This window comes from Perognathus longimembris, chromosome 13 (assembly GCF_023159225.1).
Source record: "Perognathus longimembris pacificus isolate PPM17 chromosome 13, ASM2315922v1, whole genome shotgun sequence".
Classification (NCBI taxonomy): Eukaryota; Metazoa; Chordata; class Mammalia; order Rodentia; family Heteromyidae; genus Perognathus; species Perognathus longimembris.
In genome coordinates, this window is record NC_063173.1 from 36,116,145 (window position 1) to 36,137,170 (window position 21,026).

At 38.8% G+C, this 21,026-nt stretch overlaps 1 protein-coding gene across 1 annotated transcript in view; it reads right to left on the reverse strand.

Moving 5' to 3' along the window:
* Ccdc73 (coiled-coil domain containing 73) overlaps positions 1-21,026 on the reverse strand; it is a 101,043-nt gene that overhangs the window by 20,847 nt on the left and 59,170 nt on the right. The window contains 3 exon segments of the mRNA XM_048359963.1: positions 994-1,104; positions 18,416-18,520; positions 20,934-20,993. Coding sequence (XP_048215920.1) covers positions 994-1,104; positions 18,416-18,520; positions 20,934-20,993 — 276 coding nt within the window.

The following is a 21,026-nucleotide window of genomic DNA, read 5'->3' on the forward strand; positions in this document are numbered from 1 at the left end:
TCAGTAGTGAAAACTTAGGTCTCTCCAAACTATAAAGAAAACATGTTAGATACAAATGAATAAAAATACTTTTATAATTGTACATCAAATATAATCCTCATAGAAAGTGTGATCAACCTGATAGGGATATATTATATTAGTATAATTAAAACATATACTAAAATTAGTGTAACAGTATCTGTAATTATACATTTCTAAGATATAGCTTCACAAAATCATACTGATTTTCTATTGTACTAACTCATGCTTGGGTTTTTTTTTTTGGTGGGGGGAGTTGGAGTGCTGAAGATTGAACACAGGACTTAAAATGTGCTGCAATATCAGCAAATTGTGTTTAATTCCTTAAAAAGAATGGAAGACAATGATATTAAAATACAATAATCAATTTTGTGGTTCAAAAATATTTAATGTGAACATTTTATTTTACAACTTGAATTTGTATGATTTTATATCATAATTTTGTCTACTTAAATTATAGTGTGAAATAAACAAATGTACTTTAAGAAAATAGCTGTTCACAACATTTCAACTCTTATGATAAAATGTTAATACAATAAAAACTCAACTACTGTATACCTGTTCCAAATATACCTCTAATACATCTCAACAAAACTGCTGAGGAAAGCAAAATAGATCCACTAACAATAGTTCATTTATAACTCTAATCATTTACTAAAATACACTGCAATGGTTTTATTAAAAAGTAAGTTAATTTTCCTTTGTCATATATGGAAATTTATTCAACATACCTTCAAACACATACATACATATGTATGTATGCAAATGTGTATATGTATGGTCTTCCATGCATAAAAACATTACTGGGGATTTTATAAATTTAGCTTATAAAAACGCTATGAAAATATGAGTGCAAGAAGATGTGTCTGACTTTATTCCTGACTTACTTTTTCAATATTTTCTTAGCATTTAATAGTTACTTAAAATTCTACATCTATGTAAATACTTTTATACTTTACAATTTAATAAACATACATGTCTCTTCCAAGTTCCTAGTTCTTTCTCATGCTCATTTTGAAGATTAAGGAACTTTTCTTCATTTTCTTTTACCTTCTCCCTTTGCAGCTCATTATCTCTTTCAAGGGTCTGCAATAAAATTAATTATCCAAAAAATAATCAATACCACATTAATGAATTTTGATGTGTTTTATGTTGCTTGGACCTTTGCTTTGAACATGCTGAAAGTGCCATACAGATCAGTGATAATGTGCTATCTCAACAATCATTTTCATAAATTAACAGAAAGGTTCTTACAGTTTAGTCAACAGGAAATAGGGGGAGGTTATGATAAAGAAATGGCTATAAAAGGGTATAAAAACATTGCCATTATTCAGTTTCACTGCATAAGTTTTAATGTACTGAAAAAGTAATATAAAGTACAGAACTGAAAAGTATGAAATGTAGCATAATCCAGCCTAACCCTACTAAAAAGTATTTAACTACCACAGGACATTTTACCTCCTTATTTTAGAATTAACTGGTTGGTAAACCCTAAAATACAATTTTAATTTTAAATTCATGCTATTTAGCCTAAATTAAATATCTGTCATTTAACTTAACTACTTCATTGGAATAATATAACAGAATCACTACCACACTATTCTCCCAAAAAATAACTTCAAAAATACTACCAAGTATTTTCTAAGACTAAATCAATGTAAACAATAGTACTAGTTATCTTCGATGCCTGCTTATAATCTGAGAAAGTGTCTATAAAGATATAAATAAATAGTAAGAATGCTTATCTGCACATCTAATATATCTGGGAATTTTGAGTTCATTTATCATCATAAATCTGTGTAAGCTCATGGTTAAAATTTTCAAACCACATAAAAATGCAGAAGCAGAAAAGCTTTACCGTAAAAGTATCCTATCAGTTTTCCCTCCCCGAAGGGAGGTGTCATTACTGAAGTTGCCTATAACATGCATGTATATAACATACAGATGATACCATTTCATACATACTTACTGTTACATAATCTACTTTTCCCCAAAATAAAACCATCTTGTTTACTTTCTATATTATTAAATATAGACCCATCTCATTTTAAAGGCTTAATAACCTATTTAAAATATCAATATGCCAATACATAATTGTGTAAAATTATAGTGACTTATCTGAGAACAAGCATATTACAACTTCTAACATGAAAATTTATCTTTCTTATAAATAGTTATTCATTTTTAATGAATATGCATATAATATACAATTATATACACATATATATTATACAAACGGATACTTACTTTTGTTGTCTATTTCAGGATAACATAAATTTTTGTGTGACTGTGTGCTGGTCCTGGGGCTTGAACTCAAGGTTTGTTGCCCTGTCCCTAATCTTTTTCTTTTCTCTTTTTTTTTTTGCTCAAGGCTAGCACTCCACCACTCCTTAAGCCACAGATCCACTCCCAGCTTTTTCAGCGTTTAATTGGAGATAAGAGTCTCACAGATTTTCCGGCCTGGCCTACTTCAAACCTTAATCCTCAGATCTTATCCTCCTTAGTATCTAGAATTACAAGTGTGAGCTATGGGCACACAGTCCTGTATTTTCATATAAAATACATTCCTTAATTCATTGTTCTATCTAATAATAGTTTCTAAATATTTAAGACTGTATAATTAATAGATGTTTAGTACATTCACATTTTAACAAAGATTTTACATTACTTTTTTATGTAATATACCATATTTTCAAAAAACAGACAAACCAAAAGTTTAGGGAAGAGATTAGAGAACAAAGCTACTCTTTATCCCAGTAACAATAACTAACCAAGAGCATTATGCTCTTAAAACAGTGTGCAGGTATGTTCATAATTTCCTGTCCTGTCCTTTATCCTCATCTAATTGCCTCTTCAGGTATCTCTTAGTTTCAGTTTTTATGGAAATATTCCATCCTTCCACTACAATCTGTATATTCCTCTCAGTCTGCTGTACAAAACAAGTTAGCTATGAGAATACTTTTTTCTCTTTCGTCATAGGTCTCCTGTTTCCTAGATCAGTGTCCTCATTGTGCTTTACTACCTTTTCATGGTATAGCAACTTTTCTGTTAACTTTTTTTTTCTGCAGTATTGAGCACTGAACTTGGGGCCTTGAGCTTGGTAGGAAAAAGCCCTACTTCTTGGGCCATCATCCTAGCCCTTTTGCTTTTAGTTTGCTCTTCAGATATGTTCTCGTACTCATTTTCCTGGGCTGACCTCCAAATGAGATCTTCGAGTCACTGCCTCCCAATTAGCTGGGGCCATCATACCTGGCTTATTTGTGATATAGATGTCACGTCTATCCAGGCTAGCTTTTCTATTTTTCCTTGATGGAGCTGTGGTTTGAATCCATTCATATGATAGGCAAGGACTCTAAAATTTGAGATTTTTTTCACTTTACTTTTTAGATAATGTCTCATGCTTTTTGCCTGGGTTGAACTCAGATTATGATCCTCCTACCTACATCTCTCATTTAACTGGGATTAGAGTTATATCCATCATTACTTGCCTTCCTTTTTTTTTTTTTTTGTCAGTCATATGGCTTGAACTCAGAGCCTGTGCACTGTCCCTGAGCTCTTTTTGCTCAAGTCCAACACTCTACAACTTAGAGCTACAGACTCACTTTGGTTTTTGAGTGGTTAATTGGAGACAAGAGTCTAATGGGGACTTTTCTGCCTGAGCTATCTTTGAACTTGGATCCTTAGATCTCAGTCTCCTGAGTAACTAGGATTACAGGTGTGAGCCACCTGCACATGGAGACCTGGCTTGTTCAAGATAGTGTCTTGCTTTTGCTTGTCTCAAACTAGTCTTCCCATCTCCATTTCTCAGGCAGCTAGCATTATAGACATAAGGCACTGTTCCCAAGTGGGCATTATTTCTTGATAAAGGACACAAAGTTTTTGATACTCTGCATTTCTGCAAACACTCTTATTCTACTAGTTCTTGGCAATTAGATTAGCTCTAATTTGGAGCCTTGTTTGGTTTTGGTTTTTTGCCAGTCTTGGGGCTTGAACTCAGGGCCTGAGCACTGTCCCTGGCTTCTTTTTGCTCAAGGCTAGCACTCTGCCACATGAACCACAGCGCCACTTCTGGCTTTTTCTATATATGTGGTGCTAAGGAATCGAACTCAGGGCTTCATGTATACAAGATGAGCACTTTACCACTAGGCCATATTCCCAGCCCTAGCTCTATTTTGGAAATCAATTTCTTCCCAACCTCTGTAAGCATGCTTGTATTGTCTTCTACCTTCCACTATTGCCACTGAGAAATTGGAGGCCAATATATTGTCATTCTCACTCTTAGTCCCTCATATTATCTTTTCTTCCTGCAGTTTTAGAATCATCTCTTCAGGTGTAGTACAAAATTTTATAAGTATATACTTCAGGCAAAACAAACTCATATCCATGATACCTGAGAACTTTTTAAAAAAATCATTCTTTCTCCATTTTCCCTGTTATCTCTCTCTCAAAAACTCACCAAATTCCTTGGAATGACTCCCTATTTATTTTCTTTCTCCCTTGTTTCGAACTTATCTTCTTCTTATTGCCTTTTGAGTCTACTTTCCACAAGACTTTCTCCCAACCTTTCCACTGCACTTTTTTTTCTTGATGCCAGTCCTGTGGATTAAACTCAGAGCAGTCTCTGAGCATTTTTGCTCAAAGCTGGTGCTCTATCACTTGAGCTACAGCTCCACTTCTGGCTTTTGGGAGATTAATCCGCACTTTCCTTTCCAGGCAGCTTTTCTTTTTTTTTTGCCAGTCCTGGGCCTTGAACTCAGGGCCTGAACACTGTCCCTGGCTTCTTTTTGCTCAATGCTAGCACTCTGCCACTTGAGCCACAGCGCCTCCTCTGGCCTTTTCTATATATGTGGTGCTGAGGAATCGAACCCAGGGCTTCATGTATACAAGACAAGCACTCTTGCCACTAGGCTATATTCCTAGCCCTTTTCCAAGCAGCTTTGAAGAGCAATCCTCAGATCTCAGTCTCCTGAGTAAGCTAGGATTACAGGTGCAAGCCACCAGTGCCAAGCAGCTTACTTCTTTTATTTTTATTTATGTTTGTGTGTCAGTCTATGGCTTGACAGTCCAGGTGCTATCCTTGAGCTTTCCTGCTCAAGACTACTACTTACTAATTGAGTTCTCCATTGCACTTTTTAAAAATTATTTGTCATTGTGATGTACAGATGGGGTTACAGTTTCATACGTAAGGCAGTGGGTACATTTCTTGTATAACTTGTTCCATTGCACTTTTTACAACTGCTAATATATTTGCTTGAGGCACTTTATTTGATGAGGGCTTCCCTATGTACTCTTAATTCCTAATTTGTGGATTAATATTACTTTTAAATATATTTTCCTAGTTTGTATGTGTCCTGTTTTAATATTCTAAGTGTCTATTTTTTATACTGAAGACTTTCTTCAAATATCCAGTGATCCTTAATAACCCATTCAGATTTAAGAATGAGACATTAGGGCTGGGAATATGGCCTAGTGGCAAGAGTGCTTGGCTCCCATACATGAAGCCCGGGGTTCAATTCCCCGGCACCACGTATATAGAAAATGGCCAGAAGTGGTGCTGTGGTTCAAGTGGCAGAGTGCTAGCCTTAAGCAAAAAGAAGCCAGAGACGGCGCTCAGGCCCTGAGTCCAAACCCAGGACTGGCAAAAAATAAAAATAAAAATAAAAAATAAAAAAATAAAACTTTAAAAAAAAAGAATGAGACATTAAGCTGATTAGAAGCTTTGTCAAATGGTGAGTTTCACTAGTTTCATCTGAACTACTTCACATCTAGACCTTTTCTCTTAGAGTGGTTAGCTTCCACAGAAAGGAATCTTCCATTCTTCTTTCCAGGAGTCAGGCTAGTTGCTCTCTAAATAAGCAAACTACACTGGGAAGCCTCATTCACCATTTATATTTTTATCCTTTTTTCAGTTTAATATTGTCAATAGTATACTTAGTGAACTAGGTAAAGAGGAGAGAGGGAGAGGAAAGAGATTAATTTTAGTGTCTGACATTTTCATTCTTGTTAAATATTGCCATCATGGACAATTTCAAGCCATTACTATTTTAGCAACAAATTTGCCAAATTTCCAGATCTCACAGCTATAAGCTTGTTCCAGAATACCAATGAATCCCTCCCAAGTCTCAACCTCAGCTTTCTCTCAAATGTCCAACAGAAATCTCTAATATTCTGCCAAGTAAGAATGGGGCAGTGCTTATTTAAATCTGTGGTTACAACAGGGTCTTACATAGGACTTTTAGTCTAGAGATTCCATTGCATACTCTACTTACAGTTTCTGATCATTCCTCTGTGTACACATGTAGATGTGTGTACATGTGCATGTTGGTTGTTTTATATGGCACTGTTGGGAAATGAATAGTGTCTTATGCTAAGTAAGGACCCACAGAGTCATACCAAAGCCGCCATTCCTGCATCTTTGACTTAGATTTCTACTTCTTTTATGTCTTAAATTACCAACTGTCTACCTGGTTCTAAAACTTACTTTTATTGTTACTCCTCTATTTCCTTGTCCATGTGGATTTCTTAGTTTAATTCTATTGTAGTTTCAGAAAGAAGTAGAAGTAAATGTGGGTTCATTTCAATATGTTTAGCTAGAATCTCTGACCAGGAAATATCCGAATTTGGGAAGAGTATGAGTTTATTCTCATTCATTTATTTGAAAAAAAAAAATAAAACTTAATGAGATCATACCGTGTCTTTAACCCTAGTTTTCTTATGCTATGTCAGTGAAAATATTGTTGTCCTCATGGAGTTTATACAATATTCCAGCAGAAAGTATTTTTTATTATTTGAAAGTGATTTAATAAATCTGAAAAAACTGTGAAAAAGGGGTTTGTGGAAGCTTAAAATAAAAATCCACTACTAAAGTTTAATCTAAAAGCAAGTCAACTGTACTTAATACTATAGTTATAGGAATAAACCAGCTATATTATTCTTCTTAATGCTAGATTATAAGAATATAACTATAGGGGCTGGGAATATGGCTTAGTGGCAAAAGTGCTTGCCTCATATACATGAAGCCCTGGGTTCAAGTCCCCAGCACCACATATATAGAAAAAGGCCAGAAGTGGCACTGTGGCTCAAGTGACAGAGTGCTAGCCTTGAGCAAAAAGAAGCCAAGGACAGTGCTTGGGCCCCGAGTCCAAGGCCCAGGACTGACAAAAATAAATAAATAAATAAACAAACAAAAAAACAAACAGATATTATAACTATACTTATAACTAGACTGCACTACCATTAAATCATAGTAGAAAGTATTTCCAACTTGAGAGTTTAAGTCTCTGTGCTCTAAAATTTACTACTAAGAAAGTAAGACAGATGACAGTATAATTATAGAGCCCTGAAAAACAGTTGGCTATTATCAAGAGTAATGAGCCCTTTTAATACAGGTGGAATTAAAATGCTCCTCAAGACAACACTTCCAATATCTATGCAGTATAATCCTTAGCAAAAGTTCAACACTAATATTTTCTTATACTATATATCAGTGGTTCTCAGACACTAGTCTTTAGACAAGTACTGATCCATGACAAAACATTCACTAGACTGTGTAAAAAAAAAAGTCAATATATTGCCATCAAATGACTTTTATAAAGAACTGCCCTTTATCCTGAGATTATATCCTTAATACATTTAGATGTCAAAATGTTGTATTTTATCAAATAATACTCTTTATAGTGTTTCTTGTTTTCTTAATGCTTTTATTAAAATAAACAGTTCTGCATGTGACAATACTTTTAAATTTTATTGCATGAAATATATCTATAAAATATCAAGAGAAAGGAAATCATCTAATAATTAAAGAGAAAGGTATTTAGTTACCTAAGATATTGGTAGCCATAGTTAAAAGATCCTGGAACCATATTTGTAACCATGGTTAACTCAAAGAAACATGTAAGTATATATTTAGAATTTAACTGTATATAAACATTGGACTTGGAGCTTATAGTCAACTTGGGAGTTGTAGTTTTAGTATAAATAATCTAACAATATTAGCAGCTCTCATAGATCTAGAAAAAATATTTTCAGGGTATAATACTGTGAAAACAGTACCGAAATAAATATGGATTTAATCTGGTTTTGCCATTAATTATGAGACATTGAACACCACTGTTTATTACCTTCTAGCTCTATTTCATCATGAAAAGAACTAGATTAATCTCATAATACTTTTTTCATCCTAAAATAATCTATGTTTCAACTCCTTTTATGAATTAGGAGATATTCTTGGTGAGAGCTAGTTATAAATGCTTGGGCCAAGAGGAAGCAATCCAGAAATTCATATGGAACAATAAAAGACCTAGAATAGCAAAAAACACTCCTAAGCAGAAAGAACAGTGCTGGAGGAATTACAATACCCAACTTCAAGCTGTATTATAAAGCTATAGTAATAAAAACAGCTTGGTATTGGCACCGGAAGAGGCCTGAAGACCAATGGAACAGAACTGAAGACCTAGAAATGAACCCACAGAACTACGCCTACTTAATCTTTGATAAAGGAGCTAAAACAATAGTATGGAAGAAAGATAGCCTCTTTAACAAGTGGTGCTGGCAAAACTGGCTCAACACATGCAACAAACTAAAACTAGATCCTTATATATCACCCTGCACCAAAATCAATTCCAAATGGATTAAAGACCTCAAAATCAAAATAGACACCCTGAAAACACTAAAGGAAGGAGTAGGAGAAACACTTGGGCTCCTTGGCGCAGGACGGAACTTCCTTAACAAAGACCCAGAAATGTGACAAATCAAAGAAAGGATGGACAAATGGAACTGTTTAAACTGCAGAGCTTCTGCACGGCAAAGGACATAGCTCGCAAGATAAACAGAAAGCCCACAGACTGGGAGAAGATCTTTACCGGACATTCAACAGACAAAGGCCTCATCTCTAAAATATATGCAGAACTAAAAAATTACCTTCTTCCAAAACAAAACCGCAAAGAACCAATAGCCCCCGCATGAAGTGGGCTAAAGACTTACAAAGAGACTTCTCTGATTAGGAAATGAGAATGGCCAAGAGACATATGAAAAAATGCTCTACATCACTGGCCATAAAAGAAATGCAAATCAAAACAACATTGAGATTCCATCTCACCCCAGTAAGAATGACATATATCAAGAAAACTAACAATAACAATTGGTGGAGGGGATGTGGCCAAAAGGGAACCCTACTTCATTGTTGGTGGGAATGTAAACTGGTTCAGCCACTCTGGAAAGCAGTATGGAGATTCCTCAAAAGGCTAAATATAGAACTCCCCTATGACCCAGCAGCCCCACTTTTGGGTATCTATCCAAAAGACCACAAACAAAATCACAGTAATGCCACCAGCACAACAATGTTCATTGCAGCACAATTTGTCATAGTGAGAATCTGGAAACAACACAGATGGCCCTCAGTAGAAGAATGGATCAGGAAAATGTGATACATATACACAATGGAATTTTATGCCTCTATCAGAAAGAATGACATTGTCCCATTTGTAAGGAAATGGAAGGACTTGGAAAAAGTTATACTAAGTGAAGTGAGCCAGACCCAAAGAAACATGGACTCTATGGCCTCCCTTATTGGGAATAATTAGTACAGGTTTAGGCAAGCCATAGCAGAGCATCACAAGGCCCAATAGCTATACCCTTATGAACACCTAAGATGATGCTAAGTGAAATGAACTCCATGTTATGGAAACAATTGTTATATCACAGTTGTAACTACCTTCAATATCCCATGTGTATGTGTAGCTTCTATTATTGATGATGTTCTTGTATCACCTTCCTGTGGTTGTACCTACACTATCTCTGTAATCTTATCTGAGTATATTGGAAACCGTGTATACTGGTATTGGAAGTAGGAAATTGAAAGGGAATACAAAATTTGACAGACACAGGCTAAAAAAAGAAAAACAAAGAGAAAGATGGCGCCGACAGAGTAGGGAGGCACCCGACTCGCTCCAACTGAATAGCGAGCTGGGAACTCCAACACCCAACACCCCATCAAGAACCCAGCAAAACCAGCAGCCAGAAGCAGTGGAGAAATGCAGGAAATCAAAAAGGAGCAAAAAAGTAGAGCCGAAAACCTACACAGAGCCGGAGAATCTCCAGGGCACACTCCCCCCACCAGCCGACCCTGGCCCAAACAGGGCCAGGCTGGGAAAGGGGAACCCTGCGATCGGCAGACAGGCTGCCAGGAGTGCAGAATCCAGATAGCAGGAGACCCCACGGTCACTAGGGAGGGTGCGGACCAAGACACACAACAGCAGTGACGAGAAGTTTGGGTCCACACCGGGTTCGGACAGGGGAACCCAGCGCGGCAGAAGGAGGGAACCGGGGAGGCCAACACGACATTTCGCCACCCCCTGAGGGACCAATGGCGGTGCGGGACACACACACAATGTAGGATCAGTGAGTCCCCAATTACCCCTCACCCAACGGGAGACAAGCTATCAGAGACCCAAGCCCTACAAAGAAGCTAGATCTCCCTCCCTCCTCCTCCCCACCCCGTGGGAACAAAGAACCCCCAAATCAGGCGGGAAGCTCCCTTCGGGCGCTGGGAAGTCAGTTTAGCAGGGGAAGGGCAGAGCAGCCCCAAGGACCCACAGGTTCCTGAACTGGCAGAACCAGCCCCGCCCCCTTCCCAACAGGGGCCAGGAGACTGCCGGCAGTGCGAGCCCCACCCGAGGCGCCTGGACCTCGCGGACTCTTACAACTAAAATTACAGGCGCTGGTGGGCAATACCAGCACAACAGGGACACCTGGGCCTGATAACGTCCCCGCCTCGCAGTGGAGGCGAGGTCTGAGGGTGCTAACCCACACACGGACAGTCGATCCCACTGGGCCCCACACAGACCGCCCCCCTCACAACAGACTAGCAGGAGGGCGCAAACACAACCCAACAACCCGGGGCTCGCTCTGGGAGGCACACCCCGCTAAAGTGCCTGTTGTGGTGGGTGCACAGCGCACAGGAGGGCGGGACAGCGCCCGCACTGGTAGGCGTACCCTGCACTGGTGGGTGGGGCCACAGAGGCAGCACCTGCTGCCATAGACACACCTACACAAGAGGGAGGAAGGAGCTACAAAACAAACCTGAGAAGCCATCCACAGATCTCCAGATGCACAAATCACAAAGAAACATAACACAGTTCATCAAAGGGCAAGCCAACTCGCCAGCTCCAAAAAGCAGCACGACTGAAGAGGAGATGGAGATTAAAAAAGCAAATGAGGCCATGTTAACAGGAATGATGGAAAGCGTCAGGAATGAAATCAGAAAACAATTCCAGGAGTTTAGAGCAGAAATCTTGAAGGACACCCAGGAAGCCAAGAAAGAAATGGAGGCAAAAATGGATACAATGCAAGCCTCCTTTAAAGAAATGGAAGCAAAAATGGATACAATGCAAGCCTCCTTTAAAGAAAACCTTAACATCCTGAGAATTGAAATGCATGAAAAAATAGATTTAAAATACAACTCTTTAAAGGAAGAAATTTCCACGATCAAAGCTGATATGACAACGATAAATAGCGCTCTGACATCCATAAACTCCGCAATTGAAACCATAACACAAAGAGTGGACCATATGGAAGCCAAAATCTCTTGCCTCGACAATGAAGCAGCCAACAATAACCAGAAAATGACCACACTCCAAGAAAAGGTGAAACTTCAGGGCAGACTAATCCAGGAACTAATGGACAAAGACAAGAGATATAATCTGCGCATAATTGGAATAGAAGAAGGAGCCGAATACCGGAGCAGAGGGCTTAAACATGTTCTCAATAAAGTTATTGCAGAAAACTTGCCCAATCTCACAAGGGACCCCATCCAGGTAACCAAAGCCTATAGGACACCCGGCAGGCCAGACCCCAGAAAGCCACGCCAAGGCACATAATATTCAAGACTGCAGACCTCAAGATTAAAGAGCAAATTCTGAATTCAAGCCAAAGCGAAGAAAGAAATTTTCAACAATGGGAAGAGGATTTGAATAACAGCTGACTTATCCACCCAAACTTACCAAGCTCGAAATGAGTGGAAGAACACCATCCAAGTACTTCAGGCTAACAATTTGCAACCTCGGATCAAATACCCAGCGAAATTGGAGTTCACATTCGAAGGGAAAACCAGATCTTTCCACACCAAAGAAGAGCTAAAGGAGTATGTGAATAAAAAACCAGCCCTACAGCGAATTCTAAGAGGGGAACCCCAACCAACAGAGATAGTAAAAGACACACAGACAGAATCAGAAAGAAACTTCAATAGCCAAAGTCCAACAGAAAGAACAGCTCACTAAAGACAAGAAAAAAAAAAAGAGGAATAAACAGCCCAACAAGAAAATGGAAGGAGAAAAACACCCTTATCCTTGATTTCTTTAAATATAAATGCTTTAAACTCCCCAATAAAGAGGAGCAGACTGGCAGAATGGATTTGCAAACAAAAAGTTGACATCTGCTGTCTACAAGAGACCCACCATACAGCAAGGGACAAAAACAGGATTCGAATGAAAGGATGGAGCAAGATCTACCAAGCAAATTCACCCACCAAAACGGCAGGTGTAGCCATCCTGATCTCAGACAAACTCTTCCGCAAAATAGAAACAGAGGGAGAAATCCCAAACTCATTCTACGAAGCTAATATCATACTCATTCCCAAACCAGGCAAAGACCCAACAAAAAAAGAGAACTACAGACCAATATCACTAATGAACACAGACGCAAAGCTCCTCAATAAAATATTAGCTAACAGGATCCAGAAACTGATCAAGAAAATCATACATCATGACCAAGTAGGCTTCATCCCACAGTCACACGGTTGGTTCAACATCCATAAATCAATCAACGAAATTCACCACATAAACAGATCTAAAATTAACAATTACATTGTTATCTCAAGTCGATGCCCAAAAAGCCTTTGACAAAATACAACATCCATACCTATTAAAAGCTTTGGAGAGAACAGGAATAGATGGAACATTCCTCAAAACAATAAAAGCCATATACAACAGACCAACTGCTAACATCATATTAAATGGAGAGAAACTTAAATCATTCCCCCTAAACTCAGGAACAAGACAAGGATGCCCACTCTCCTCACTTCTGTTCAACATAGTGCTGGAATCCCTAGCCATAGCAATAAGGCAAGAGGAGGACATCAAAGGGATCCACATCGGCAAGGAAGAAATCAAGTTATCCCTATTCGCAGACGACATGATCTTATATCTGAAGGACCCAAAAAAACTCAGTCCCCAAACTCCCACACCTAATAAACCAATTTGGCAAAGTAGCAGGATACACAATCAATCCACAAAAGTCAGCAGCTTTTCTGTACACCAGCAATACACAAACAGAAAAGGAAATTATGAAAACAATTCCATTTACAGTAGCCAAAAAAGAATAAAGTACCTAGGGATCAACAATACCATGGATGTGACGGACCTATTCAATGAAAACTATAAAAATCTAGTAAGGGAAATCAAAGAAGACACAAGAAGATGGAAAGACCTCCCATGCTCATGGGTAGGCAGAATCAATATAGTGAAAATGGCCATATTGCCCAAATTGTTATACAAATTCAATGCAATACCTATCAAAATCCCAGCCACATTCTTCACTGAAATAGAGAAACCAATCCATAAATTCATATGGAACAGCAAAAAACCTAGAATAGCCAAAGCAATTATAGGCAAAAAAGCAGTTCAGGAGGTATCACAATACCAGACTTCAAGCTCTACTACAAAGCCATCATAACAAAAACAGCATGGTATTGGTATAAAAACAGATCGGAAGACCAATGGATTAGAATTGAAGACCCCGAAATAAAACCGCACTCTTACAGCCAACTGATATTCGACCAAGGAGCTAAAGACATACAATGGAATAAACATACCCTCTTCAACTACTGGTGTTGGGAGAACTGGGCAGCCATATGCAGAAAACTCAAAGTAGACCCAAGCCTATCACCATGCACCAAGATCAACTCAAAATGGATCAAGGACCTCAATATCAGACCTGAATCCTTGAAACTACTGAAGGACAGAGTAGGAAAGATGCTAGAACTTATAGGCACAGGAAGGAACTTCCTGAATAGAGTCCCAGGGGCACAACAAATAGGGGAAAGACTCGACAAATGGGACTACTACAAATTAAAAAGTTTCTGCACAGCTAAGGACATAGCCACCAATATAGAAAGACAGCCAATGATATGGGAAAGGATATTTACCAGCACAGCAACAGACAAAGGCCTAATATCTGTCATCTACAGAGAACTCAAAAAACTAAGCCCCTCCAAGCCCAATAAACCTATTAGGAAATGGGCAAAAGAGCTAAAGAGAGACTTCACAAGAGAAGATATAAAAATGGCAAAGAAACACATGAGGAAATGCTCAACATCCCTGGTAGTAAAGGAAATGCAAATAAAAACAACCCTGAGATACCACCTCACCCCAGTTAGAATGGCCTACACTCTGAATTCAGGAAACAACAAATGCTGGAGGGGGTGCGGGGAAAGAGGAACCCTTTTTCACTGTTGGTGGGAGTGCAAATGAGTACAACCACTTTGGAGAACAGTATGGAGGTTTCTCAAAAAGCTCAATATAGACCTACCCTATGACCCAGCCATACCACTCCTAGGCATCTATCCTAAACAGCAAACCCCAAGATATCAAAAAGACATTTGTACTTCCATGTTTATCGCGGCACAATTCACAATAGCCAAAATATGGAAACAACCCAGATGCCCCTCCACAGATGAATGGATCCAAAAAATATGGTACTTATACACAATGCAATACTACATAGCGATTAGGAATGGTGAAATATTGTTATTCGCAGGGAAATGGTCAGAACTCAAACAAATAATGTTGAGCGAGACAAGCCTAGAACACAGAAAACAAAGGGGCATGATCTCCCTGATACTGTTAACAAAGGGAGACGGAGAGACAGTAGAGACCAAGTCTGTGAATACTGTATATGTTCTTGATACATTGTACATTGTATATATGTCTACCTGACCTAGAGAAGGGATAGAAAAACAGGACGTAAGATATCACAGGAAATGTACACACTGCCCTACTATGTAACTACCCTTTTTGCACAACACCTTGTAAAAAAAATTGTGTTCAATTAATAAACAAATTGTAAAAAAGAAAAAAAGACAAACAACTACAAAAGCAAAAATAAATAAATAAATAAATATATAAATATATATATATATTTGGGCCAAGTAGGATAGTGCACACCTACCATTCCAGTACTCGGTCTAAGGCAGGAAAATCTCAGGTTCAGGACCAACCTAAGCTAAATAGTAAGACTTTGTCTTAGGCATTTTTTCAGTGGAAAAATAAACAAAGAAGAAAAAGGAATGGGAATGGGAGGAAATGAGGGGAAAATGGGATGAAGAGAAGGAAAAGGAGGAGGAAGGAGAGGAGGAGGAGAAGCAATAGAGGATGGAGTAAGAAGGAAATTGAAAATTTTGAGTAAGCTATATATATGTTCTTGGGAGAAGGATCAACATACTAGGGAAACAGTCCAATTATAGTGTGTGGTAGGAAGGGGGCATGTGGGAAGGGGCTCTTGCTTGTAAGGGAAGTGGACTTGGAGAAAAATTTTTAAATTAGTCTTTTATTAGAATACATGAAGGGATTAAGGGAGAGAGGGGCTTAACTGTAGCACACTGTTCCTTTCTCCCCCTTTCTCTTTGTCATGTAACTCCTATCATGTGGAAGCAGATAAAACTCCCTTTATATGAGAAGTAATAAAATATAAACCTCGTTTTAAAAAAAATATTAATTGCATTCCTCAGGTCAAATTTAGTCCCATTCAGTATTGACAGAGTATATAACTTTTGTGTTTAGGAGCAAAAAATTAAAATTAGAAAATTAGAAAATTCTATTAGAAGTACTAAAATATGTAATTCTCTCTCTCTCTCTCTCTCTCTCTCTCTCGATCTCTCTCTCCCCCTCCTCCCCCTTCATTCCCCACCCTGCTGCAATGCTTTTTATTTTCTACTTAATAGCATGATCTACCAGGCAGGAAAAACAAAACAAATGTCACATATTTCCTAAGGACTCCTCACCGTCCAATACAGCATGAGTGAAATCCACTAGTTAGCAGGTTCTCTTTCCTGCCAGTTTCTTCACCCAGGTACTGTTCTTGCCAGAAATGGGAAGTGGGACTGGGAATATGGCCTAGTGGCAAGAGTGCTTGCCTCATATACATGAAGCCCTAGGTTCTATTCCTCAGCACCACGTATATAGAAAAGGCCAGAAGTGGTGCTGTGGCTCAAGTTGGGAGAGTGCTAGCCTTGAGCAAAAAGAAGCCAGGGACAGTGCTCAGGCCCTGAGTTCAAGCCCTAGGACTGGGGGAAAAAAAAAAAAGAAGAGAAAAGGGAAGTCAAGCTTCCTCCCCTGGGAATGCTTTACCCAAATGATTTCATTATGGTGACTGTTAAAGAATTTCCACTTTCAGGTGCACATTCCAGGCAGGTATGAGCTCAATATCTGGACTGGGGACTCACCCTGCCCCTACCAGTTCACCTGCCATTCATGCCAAGGTACTGCCAATCTCTATCAGGGATAATAGCTGTCATTTCCTCACCCCAAATGCTTCATGGTGCCAGGGGACAAGGAAAATTTGTTTTACCAGAAACTACAGAGTCTATAGATTCTCACAAAAACTATACCAAAAATCCAAAATATTTTAAAATTTCTTCTTCCTGCTCTATTGTTAAGGACTTGCCTCACCCCTTCCAGTTCACCTGCCTGCCATTCCAAGATACTACCAACCTGAAACAGGGGGAACAAATGCCTTCCCTCTACCAATGCAGCAGAGTACATGTACCGACCTTTCCCTACCTGCATTTAGGCACACAGAAATAAAGGTCAATAGTATAACACAGGTTTTTCCTCACAAATATGACCCAGTTAACCTGCAACAGTGGCAGAAAAGGAGGAGGGCAGGGAGAGTCCTTAAGTGTTTGTTGCCAAGAACTAAGACTGGGAGATTAATAGAGACAGGAAAGAAATACTGAAGCTAAGCTTCTAGTTTACATGCTCTATTGTCCAATCAAACTTAATTTATAAAATCTAAATCCAGAGATAAAAATTAGTTTAAAAAAAAACTTCAAAGACAATGTCTGCAAAAATTAACTGAAGTCAGGCCCTTCTGAATGTGGGTCCCTCAGGCAACTCAATAGCCACATACTCATGAAGCTGGCACTAGTTTCTACTACTTGGGAGTACCTGAGAGACAGTGTACGACTCTGAGAGAAAAGAGGCTGACTTCCCCAAACATTCTGTTGTTGGAGTCCAGCCTTTGGACTTGACGGGGGATGGGCATTGGGAGCGCTCCCAAGACGCCGCCCTTCCCCCAACCCTGGGGAATGCGGAAGCAGGCCACAATTCTCTGGGTCCGGAACCAGAAGAACCGGCTTTGCGAACAGCCCCCAAACTTTCTCGCCAGCCCATGCGCCCCCAGTCTCCCCCTGGCCTGGCGCTTTCCGAGTGACGTTAGCTCATGAGGGGGTCATATGGCAAGCTCGTAGCCTATCAGCGTCCTGGCCGATCAGCCTTCTTTCCTCCCTTTCTACCATTAGCCCTTGCCCCCGCCCTAATAAATCAGATTGCTCATGAAGCATCTCCGAGGTCCGAGTACGCCTGGCTTTCTTCACGGGTAAGGAGGGAGGTAAAGCGATCTCGTACGACCGCGTGCACCTGAGGTCTTTCCTGAGCCCCCCACTCCACCCTGGACTTACCTGCGGGTCGGGTGACCAGGGGAGAGGGTGAGAAAGGGAGCTGTTAGAAGCATAGCAGAGCCTTAGTCCCCGCGCCAGGGGAGGCGAACCAAGCCCGGCATTCTGTGATCTAGTTTATTGCTTTTTTAAAATGTTGATACTTTTAACTATTTTCAATTTTAGACATTGGCTACCATTCTAAAACAAAGAAAAATCTGACTAATCCCACTATAAAATGAATTCAGATACTGAATAAAATCTGTAGTTGGGCACTGCTGGCTCATACTGGCTACTCAGGAGAATAAGATCAGGAGGATTGTGATTCAAGACCAGCCGAGGCAGAAAAGTCAACTAGACTCCATTTCCAAAATAATTCGGAAAAAACTGGATTGGAGGTATGGCTCAAATATTAAATAACATCCAAGCAAACAGCTGAGTTTGAGCCAGAGGCTTCGAGTTTAAATCCTGGCTGCTAGCAAAAATAAATAAATGACATTTAACTAGTTACTTAGATGCTACAAAAATGTATTTGTTACTTTAGATACCGATACCACAATTAGTTGAAGGAATCTAGTATGTTACTCCTAAAACTTAAAATTATCTTGGTAAAAGACACTTGTGAATAATGAGAAAGCTTATTAGACAGAAATATATTAACAAATATGCTAATATATGTATATAAATTACCTGGTTATTTTCTCTTAGAGTCTTCAATTCTGCATTTATTTCAGCATTAGCCTGAATTTGTTGCTGAAGTAACTGCTGCATATGTTGAAAAGAAATGATGATATCCTTCAAAAATATAAATGATATATGTATCATATATATAAATTATATATAAGTAGATGTTTTCAAATTCATTCTAGAAATTTTCCAGTTAATCCATTATCTTCGAGGTTTAATTTCAATGCTTTATGTTTAGCTAATAGCATATTTTATAATCTACTTTTTTTTAAATATTGTCTTTCAGGCTGGGAATATGGTCTAGTGGTAGAGTGCTCACCTTGTATCATGAAACCCTGGGTTCAATTCCTCAGCACCACATAAACAGAAAAAGCCAGAAATGGCGCTGTGGCTTAAGAGGTAGAGTGCAAGCCTTGAGCAAAAAGAAGCTCAGGGACAGTGCTTAGGCCCCGAGTCCCAAGCCCCAGGATTGGCAAAAAAAAAAAAAAAAAAAAAAAAAAAATATATATATATATATATATATATATATGTCGTTGTACAAAAGAGTTGCCATTCACCAAAGCAGTTTATGAATATAGTGCATCGGATCACTGTCACCCTTTTAAACATTCTGATCCACCCTTCCCAATAACTTACTATTTAAAATAATTTATATTATGCAGTTTCCTACAAAATATTGTATTTAAAAAATGCCTTAAGCTGGGTACCAATGCTCACGCCTGTAATCCTAGCTACTTGGGAGGCTGAGATCTGAAGATCATGATTCAAAGCCTAGTTGGGCAGAAGAGCTCTCATGAGACTCTTATCTCCAATTAATCACTCAAAAACCAGAAGTGGAGCTGTGGCTCAGAGTGGTAGGACACTAGCTTTCAGCACGAAGAGCTCAGGGACAGTGCCCAGGACCCAAGTTCAAGCCCCACAACCAACAAAGATAAATAAATAAAATCACCTTAAATAACCAAGTTTTTTTTTTTAACATACCATAGATTTTAAGGCATTATTGAAAAATGTCGAAAAGTAAAAACTAACATAAATTTCGTTTTGGCTTTTCTTATCCCCAAATAATAAAAATATTTTGCTCCTAAAATTTCATATGAGCTACAAAATTATAAAATACCATATACTCTACTAGGATATTATTAATCAAATGGAATAAAAACAGAGTAGACAAGAGACAAAAATGGTTTTCTTTCATAACCCTTTTTGTAAATATAAGAATTTCAAATAACATGACTTCAATGAGGGGAAAATGTCCTATAAAAGCATGCCCACATATAAATACACTTCAATAACTATCTGCTAGCATACCACTGGTTAAACAAAGAAAAACTAATCTTTCAAAATGACAGTATAGCCAGGTACTGTAACTCAAACCTGTAATCCTAGTTTCTCAAGAAGCTAAGATCTGAGTTCAAACTCAGCCAGGACAGGAAAATCTGTGAGACTTTTATCCTTAACTAACTGCCAAAAAGCCAGAAGTGAAGAAGAGGATCAAGTGGCAGAACACAAACCTTGAGCAAAAAACACTCTCAGGGACAGTGACCAGGCCCTGAGTTCAACTCCCAGGACCGGCGCGTGCACGCACACACACGCACACACATGCACACGCACACATACAACCAGGCGAGGGAGAGTATCTGTGATTAATAAGTATACATATGTCCATTCAACACACATTAACCAAGTGCTTACTAACGTAATTTTGTTAAGCTTTCATAGGCATGATTCCATTAGTTAATTTTCTTTTTTTGCCACACATAGTCTTGTGCCAAGTCGCAAGACCACCACCAAGAAGACCACCGAGACTCAGACATTCCGAAATGCAAAAGCAAGGCAAGGCTTTATTTAAGCGAGCTGCAACTCGGGCCTCGTCCTACCCACCGACACAGCGGAGGTTAGGAGGGAGCCCTGAGCTGTGATTACACAGGGCTTATGAAGGCAAAGAACAAGGTTACAAGAATCAGGTGTTCAAGCAAGCAAGATTAGGACACAGGTACAAATCTGATTGGCTCAGGTTTCGATTCTAAAATGGGGTTCACGTGGTAAAAATGGGGCCTGACTTCAAAGTCTGGCACTTCAAATAGCTGATTTTCTTTGGCAGTACTTAGGCTTGAACTTAGAGCTGGCACAATACTAAGGAGTCACACATCTAGTGCTATTTTTTCTCTGGTTCTTTCTAGAATAGGGTCTTGCTTCCCATTTGGGGAATAAGACTGTGCTGAGCCATGATCTGCCTACTTAGGACTTCTCATCATTGCTTGGATCACAGACACAATTCAATGTCTTCAAGTTTACTTCTGTGGCTGGGCTGGGCTAACCTAGCACTGTAATTCTCTCTAACTCAGCTAAGGGTTCAAAAGGGTCTTGCCAACCAACTTTCCTCACTAGGCTGATCTCTAATCATAAACCTATTTTCAGCCTCCAAAGTAGCTAGGATTACCAGCATCAGCCAACTGCATCGAGCTATTATAGTTTTGTTTTTAATACACATTGGATCCCAAAGTATTCAATGACTGCATACCTGTTTTTCTTCTTGAATACAGGTAAATTCTTCATTAATCTTCTTGTTTAATTCCAACTCCTTCAAAATTGAATAGTTTTAAAATTATGATGT